Source organism: Mus caroli, chromosome 2, assembly GCF_900094665.2.
Source record: "Mus caroli chromosome 2, CAROLI_EIJ_v1.1, whole genome shotgun sequence".
NCBI classification, from domain to species: Eukaryota; Metazoa; Chordata; class Mammalia; order Rodentia; family Muridae; genus Mus; species Mus caroli.
Window position 1 is genome coordinate 21,432,108 of NC_034571.1, and position 7,280 is coordinate 21,439,387.

The 7,280-nt window shown below is 47.9% G+C and overlaps 1 protein-coding gene across 8 annotated transcripts in view; it reads right to left on the reverse strand.

Annotated features, from left to right (window-relative positions):
- The window catches only part of Traf2 (TNF receptor associated factor 2), a 28,536-nt gene that overhangs the window by 15,188 nt on the left and 6,068 nt on the right, over window positions 1-7,280 (reverse strand). For 7 of the 8 annotated variants that reach the window (XM_021156435.2, XM_029474232.1, XM_029474234.1 and 4 more), the window contains exons 2-4: window positions 4,643-4,882; window positions 2,804-2,882; window positions 2,414-2,512 (exon numbers count right to left, since the gene is read on the reverse strand). In XM_021156435.2, coding sequence (XP_021012094.1) covers window positions 2,414-2,512; window positions 2,804-2,882; window positions 4,643-4,851 — 387 coding nt within the window. In that variant the 5' untranslated portion in view covers window positions 4,852-4,882. The remainder of the gene's footprint in view (window positions 1-2,413; window positions 2,513-2,803; window positions 2,883-4,642; window positions 4,883-7,280) is intronic. The other variant, XM_021156438.2, reaches the window with a different exon arrangement.

Here is a 7,280-nt window from a genome sequence, read left to right on the forward strand (position 1 = left end):
AACCTTAGTTTCCAGTGAAAGCTAAGAAATAAAGAGACTTGTGACAGGCAGAAGAGAAGATTATCTGTGGTAATGACGGCACAAAGAGGGTGTAATTTCTTCTCTGGCTTGTGACATTTGCCACCAGCGACAAGTTTTTATCAATAAAATCAGCTAAGGCTGAGCTGTGCCTGCCCTCCCATGTGACCAAACCCAACTCATCTCAGGGACTTTCCAGAGCTCTCAAAGGGTGCAGCCAGGGACTTTCCACCCTGCATGCCTACAAAGCCACATGGCACCAAGCCCATGGCCTGGCTGCAGTCCCTGGCCATCAGTCAGAGGCCCACACAGTCACTGACCTACAGTACCACAGGCCTGGAGGCAACAGAAATCTTGGTGGAATCTAAAGCCTACCACAGGCCTGGGAAGAATTATTCCACTTGCCCCAGGGGTCTCTCAAAACACCTTCAAGAGCAAACAGGTTCTATAGGCCTCCATGCCCTACACCCATATTTTCCTGCATCCACCCAATACACCAAGCATGTCACTTCCCTAGGAGCCATCTCTTTCACAGACAGCACTAAGCATTTCATTTTAAGGATACAGTGTGGACTATGACTCTTGATCAGGTCCTGACACCATGCTAGAAAAAACCGAGTTTCTTGTTCACCCAAGTGAAGCCCAAACTGCTCAGCTAGAGACTGAAGCCCAAGGCCTGAGATCACAAAGTGTGACCAGTCAACAGGTCACGGGACACAAGAGGCAGGCATAGGGAAGACAAGGCCTCACTAGCAGCCTGGGCCACCTTTGAACACATGGTCCTCCTGTCTCAGCCTTCTAAGAATAGTGATTTTAGGTGTGCATCACCATGTCCAGCGGAATCAAAAACTTCTTTGAAGGTTGTTGACTAGAGCAACAAGAGGAATGAGAAACTTGGTGGACTGGAGGGGTGTCACTTAACCAAGTGGCCTCTGTAATGCAGGTTTAACTCAAGATGCCTAAAGGTGACATACTTAAAAAAAAAAAGCTCATGCTAATGTTCACACTACACTGGTCCCTTTCATAGACCACCTCTTCCTCTTGGCCTTCTAGATGTCTTTCTGTGACCAAAACAAATATACCCATTACTTACATAACTTCCAGAGTCAACACAATTCACAGCAAGAAAACTCTTGTGAGTGAGGGAGGGTAGTGCATGTCTTTAATCCCAGAACTCAAGAGGCAGAGGCAAGTGGATCTCTGAATTCCAGGACAACAAGGGCTATAGAAAGACTGACTCAAAAGAAATAGAAAACAAATAACAATAGAGAAATCCCTGGTGGGTATGATATACACCACAGACTCCCACTGAGCTTAAAAGCTGCAGCTTCCTGCAAAAAACGAAAATTCTGCAGCCAAAGCAACACAATGGTGTTCCCAAGGCCAGCCTGGCGCTAGCTTCTTACGTAAGGCACTCCCGTCCTACTGTACCTCTGGGGAACTGGAGTAGGAAACTAAGACGTGGAAAGAAGTGACAGACTTATGGAACAGGCCTACCCGCACTATTTAGGTTTCAAAAGGGTACTCTTTAAACAAAGAAAGAAAGAAAACAAAACAAAAACAAAATTCGCTAGGTAGCCCAGCTAGCCCGAAACTCAGCATTCTCCAGCCTCACCTTCCCAAGTGCTGGGGTCACGGGCATACTCAGAGAAAGAAAAAGGCCCTTCTTTTCCTTTCTTTTCTGTTTTTTCGAGACAGGGTTTCTCTATGAAGTGATGGCTGTCATGGAACGTTCTCTGTAGACCAGGCTAGCCTCAAATTCAGAGATCGGCCTGCCTCTGCCTCCCGAGTACTGGCATTAAAGGAGTGTGCCACCATGGCCAGCTCTGAGGAGGAACTTGTTTCACATACATTGGCCAGGCCAGTTCTAGCAAGACTAGAACATGGCTTCTATGAGAAATGTTTTGTAGGGGTTGAAGAGATGACTCAAAAGCATGGGAGCTGGAGAGATGGCTCAGCGGTTAAGAGTACCATCTGCTCTTCCAGAGGGCCTGAGTTCAATTCCCAGCAACCACATGGTGGTTCACAACCATCTGTAATGGGACTGGATGCTCTCTTCTGGAGTGTCTGAAGACAGCAACAGTGTACTTATATAAAATAAATAAATAAATAAATCTTTAAAAAGAAGAAGAAGAAGAAGAAGAAGAAGAAGAAGAAGAAGAAGAAGAAGAAGAAGAAGAAGAAGAAGAAAGTTAGGAGCACTGACTGCTCTTCAGAGGACCCAGCTCAATTCTCGGTAGGCAGCTCACAGCTGTCCATAATTTCAGTTCCAGGGGTCCAATACACTTGCATAGACATACATGCAAGCAAACCACACATGCATAGAAATAAATTATTTTTTAAAGCCCACTGCTGGAGACTCAGCCACTGGGCCAGAACAGAAATGTCCATCTACCTCGTATTCTTTCAAGGTCCCCTTCCAAGTGCATCCATCATTGGGACAGACAGCTGGCAGGCTCTCCACCTCTCTGCGGGCAGCGTTATCTGGAAAGGCCTGGAACAGGAATGTCCTTGGGTTACACCCTCTCCCAGTACCCGACTGTCTATGAAGCAACATCTAGATCAGAGACCCTACCCAAAACTAGCTGAGCCACCCTTTTCAGCCAGCACGTGGGGCAGAAGGACCAGCCGGCCCACGCTTCTCAGCCTCTCCAACCCTAAAGGGTCATGAAGAGGCCACTCTCAGCGCCCAAATCTTCATTCCGTTACCAGTGCTACAGAACAAAACCGCTTGCTAAACATTTCTGTTAATTTTGACATGTTTCTCTCAATACTGAGTACTTACCGAACTACTCTCTAGAATAGAAACGCCTTCTTCATACAGGCCTTCATGGACACAGGCCGCACAGTTCTGAGGCCCAGAGCTGGTGGGAACAGAGGAAACACAGAGTCCGCTGAAATGCCTGCTCTGCAGAATCTCTGAGCACTGCCTGCTCAGCCCACAACCCGGCTCCACACTGTTCATTCTTTGTTTTTCTCATCTTTGAACAAACTAGTATATCAACTGTACAATATCATGAAAACCCACAAACGAGAAGCTGAAATGTGGAAAAGGGTATCAGGGCCTGAACTTGTAAGGCTAACCATCTCCTCCTTTTTCTTTTTGAATTTGTGATGTCAGGGATCAAGCTAAGGTTTCATGAATGCCAGGTAAGTGCTTTGTCACTGAGCCTTGACTGTAGGCCCTGGCCTCTAAACTACATGGTAGAAAAACGTGGGTGTGTTTATTTCTCCATGTGCACTGCTGCTGCCCTTTCAGACTACGGCAAGTGACACATGTCAGCCACCCACTTGTGTGACATTCAATCTACCCACCCAGAGCAGCCTAAGGGAGCTATAATCCTCACACTAACTTTCTAGTGCCTGTGAAACCAACATACAATATTTAACCTACATGTCCAAAAATAGTATTCCAATATATAGCCAATGTGTGTGTGGGGGGGGGGGGGAGAAGATGAATACGGGTGCATATACATGTATCTGAAGCTAGAGGTCACATACCAGGTACTTCTCCTTACGTGCCATCTACCTTTTTCAGCTAGAACTCTTACCAGGACCTACAACATGCAGATTAGGCAAAACAATGAACCCCAAGAACCCTCCTGACTCCATCTCCAGGCATATGATGTGAGTTCAAGTGCATATTTCCATGCCCAGGTTTTTACATGGGTGGAAAGGACCAAACTCAAGCCTTGATTTCATGGGAAGCACTTTATCTACCCTGCCTCTTTAATTTTTTAGTTACATTTTTAAAATGTACTGTGTGTATAAACATGTACCAAGGTGTGCTGGTGGAGGTCAGAGGACAAGTCAGCTCTCTCCTTCATAAGTGTGGATCACAGGGCTCACACTCAGCCTGTCAAACCTGCAGCAAGTGCTTTCATGCACTGAGCCAGTTCTCTGATGTCTGTTATTTTTTGAGACACAGAGCTGAGATTGGTTTTGAACTTGCTACACAGCCAAGGATGACCCTGAACTTCTGATCTTCCAGTCTCTACCTCCCAAGAGTTGGGAACAAAAATTTAGAGAGAGAGAGAGAGAGAGAGAGAGACAGACAGACCAGACACACACACACACACACACACACACACACACACAGAGAGAGAGAGAGAGAGAGAGAGAGAGAGAATATACTACTATTGCCATACGTTGCTATGATCAGTTCTCCATTCTTTCTTTTTTTTTAGGTAGCCCTAGAACTCAGTTGTAGGCCAGGATGACCTTGAACTCACAGAGGTCTCCTGCTTCTGCTTCCTGAGCGCTGAAATTAAGGGACGTTCCACCTTATCCAGAAACAATCAATTTTTTTTTATATTTTTTTAACAGAATTATTTATTTATTTTACGTATATAAGTACACTGTAGCTGTATTCAGACACACCAGAAGAGGGCATCTGATCACTTTACAGATGGTTGTGAGCCACCATGTAGTTGCTGGGAATTGAACTCAGAACCTCTGGAAAAACAGTCAGTGTTTCTAACCGCTGAGCCATCTCTCCAGCCCAATAAATTTTACATTCTTGATTTGAGCTAAGCCTCCAGAATCCATGAAGAATTTGTACTGGCAACCATTCTACAGGACAGTGTGCAATCTGACTTCAGAGCCACCTGGCTGACCCACCCACCTGGAGAGAATGGATGCACACCTGAGGATGCTGGTCAGGCAGAAGGAGCAGTAGCGGTGCCCACACTGGGCCTGGAAAGGCCTCCGCAGGATGTTTCTGCAGGCTGAACAGAGGTACTTGGCTTCTAACCTGGTCCCCAGGAGGGTCTTGGAGAAGCCAGGCTGTAGCAGATCTAGGGAGCCAGGGGAAGTCACACTGGCTGCAGCCATGTGAGTTATAACCCCCACACACCACAAAGCCCTAAAAAAAAAAAAAAAACACAGACTGTATCACACCTCAATTCAGAACAATCCTCTAGAGCAGTGTTCTCAACCTACCTAATGGTGCGCCCTTTCTTACTGTCCCTTATGCTGTAGTGACCTCCAACCACACAGTTATTTTCATTGCTACTTCCTAACTGTAGTTTTGTTGCTGTTGTGTAATGTAAATACCTATTTTCTGATGGTCCTGGCCCACAGGTTGAGAACACTGCTCTAGAGGGAAAAAGAGAGGAGAGGAGCCGACCAGGAGGTGACCTGGTGAGGTACCTGGGTCATTATGCTACACTGACCTTGTAAGAGGATCTAAAACCAGGATTTTAAGTTCTGGGAAGCTTCTCAGATAAGACAATTAAATCCCTGCTACAAATGTGGGAAGAGATGTCAATCAGGGTGACAGGTCTGGTGGCTCCCACAATAACTAATTAATGAGCTTCCTACCTGCTGGTACCAATCCTGGCTGGAGCAAGTACTTCCCGCTGACACTAACAGTCAGCGTCTTCCACTCCACACTCACGTCTCTACAGTAAACATGGGGACGGCTACTGAAGCTTACCACAGGCCAGCAGGGCAGGTCCTAGACAACACCCTGGTGGTGGCCTTACCTGGGCACGAGACACAACCAGACCAAGACACTGATCACTGTGCTTCCTCTTCGGTATCAGTTCTCCACACACACAGTGGGCCCACAGCCTGCAAGCCCCTCTTCCCGTCAGACTAGATCTAGCACTTGTCATCTTCTCCAAGACACTTTGCTCAAAGCCAACTGGAGCCCATTCTTCCTACATCCTTTAAACATCACCGGCCATGCCAAAAGAGCCACCTCAGCCTGGTCCATTGCGTTTTCCTTTTCTATCAACTTTGGCTCTTCAATGCCAAGTTCCTCCCTCATCCTCTAGCACAGCAGCCTCTACTGGGCTCCCTCTCAACTCCCAGAGTAATTACACAGCAAGTGGGCTTTCCTCTCACCCATTTTCTCAGGTAGATCTCTGGGAAGAAGTCTACTCGGGCTGAGGCAGGTGTCCTGGACGACCTAAGGTAGCAACATGGTACCACTAAGTCTTCCAATAGCCTCTCACATCTGGGGACCACCATTTCCCAGTGACAACCTCCTTGCTGTATTTCCATCTCCAAGACAGTCTAAACGCCGGGAGCAGCTGCTAACCATCCTTTCTGCCAACCAGGGTTCCTTAGAGCCTTTGAAGGGTGTGGGAATACAGCTGGTTCTCACAAAAGAGCAGGCTAGTCCCTATGAGACAAGGAGGCATCTGGGGATGTGGGTTGGGAGGATGGCCACGACCTCCCAAGGTCTTAGCTCTGAAGTAGGGGTTCAGTCTCAGCTGAGCTTAAGGAAGAGGTGGGTTATATGTCCTGAGATATAGATTGTAAAGTGTCTGGTATCTGAGGTGTGCTGAAGGCAGGGAGGTCATGAGCAGCAGCAGCCCAGAGTCCTCTTCCCAGCAAAACCCCAGTCACATTTCATTCAGTTAACGAATCACCTTCCAGAACCATTCCCACACTTAGTGCCAGAGGCAATCGCCCGGCTCTAGGACGACAGCAGCAATGGCCGCCTCATGCCTGCACAATTGCTGGACAGAGCCTTGCTGTCCTTCAAACCTTGTTGGCCCCACTGACCTGCTGTCTTCATGTCCCTCAAAGCCTTGGGGCATTCACACCCTGACATGAACAAGGCCTTGTCCAGCAAACCACTGGTGGAAAGCTATGGTGTGGAAAATCAGACTGTGGGTCTGCTGCCACAGTGAGTCACTTGGCTCTAGGTCTACTGGCCTGCAAAAATGACTGGCAAGTCAGCCAAGGCTGGACCTCCCTCCTCCCTGCCCTAGTGTTGGGAACAAAAATAAAGGGGGTCTCTGGGGAAAAGTGGGGAGGAAAGGGGCCTAACATTCGGCCAGAGTTCCTGTGCTCTGGGCAGGTGGACACAGGCAGAGCAGCGGGACACTTTTCTACTTGGCCCCAGGTGAGCATGCCTGACCCATGGCAAGGGGGGGGGGGGTGGTGGAAAAGGGGCAGCCCCCAATCAGGAACCCCGGAGCTACCTTGCTAAAGCCCCAGGGTTGTAGGAGAGAGGGTTAGGGGAAGAAGTTCCCAACAATGACCAGAGTGTGCGGCGGGTCTTGATGGAGCAGAGACCCTCTATGGTTTAAGAGCTTTATTATAGAAATGCATGGAGAAAGAGAGAAGGTAGAAAAAGAGAGGGGAGAGAGGGAGAGAGAGAGAGAGAGAGGGAGAGGGAGAGGGAGAGAGAGAGAGAGAGAGAGAAGGCTAGAGAGAGAGAGAGAGAAAGAGGAAAGGAGAAAGAAGAAAGAAGAAAAGGAGAGAGGAGAGAAAGTGAGAGGTGAGAGGACAAAGGAATAAGAGGG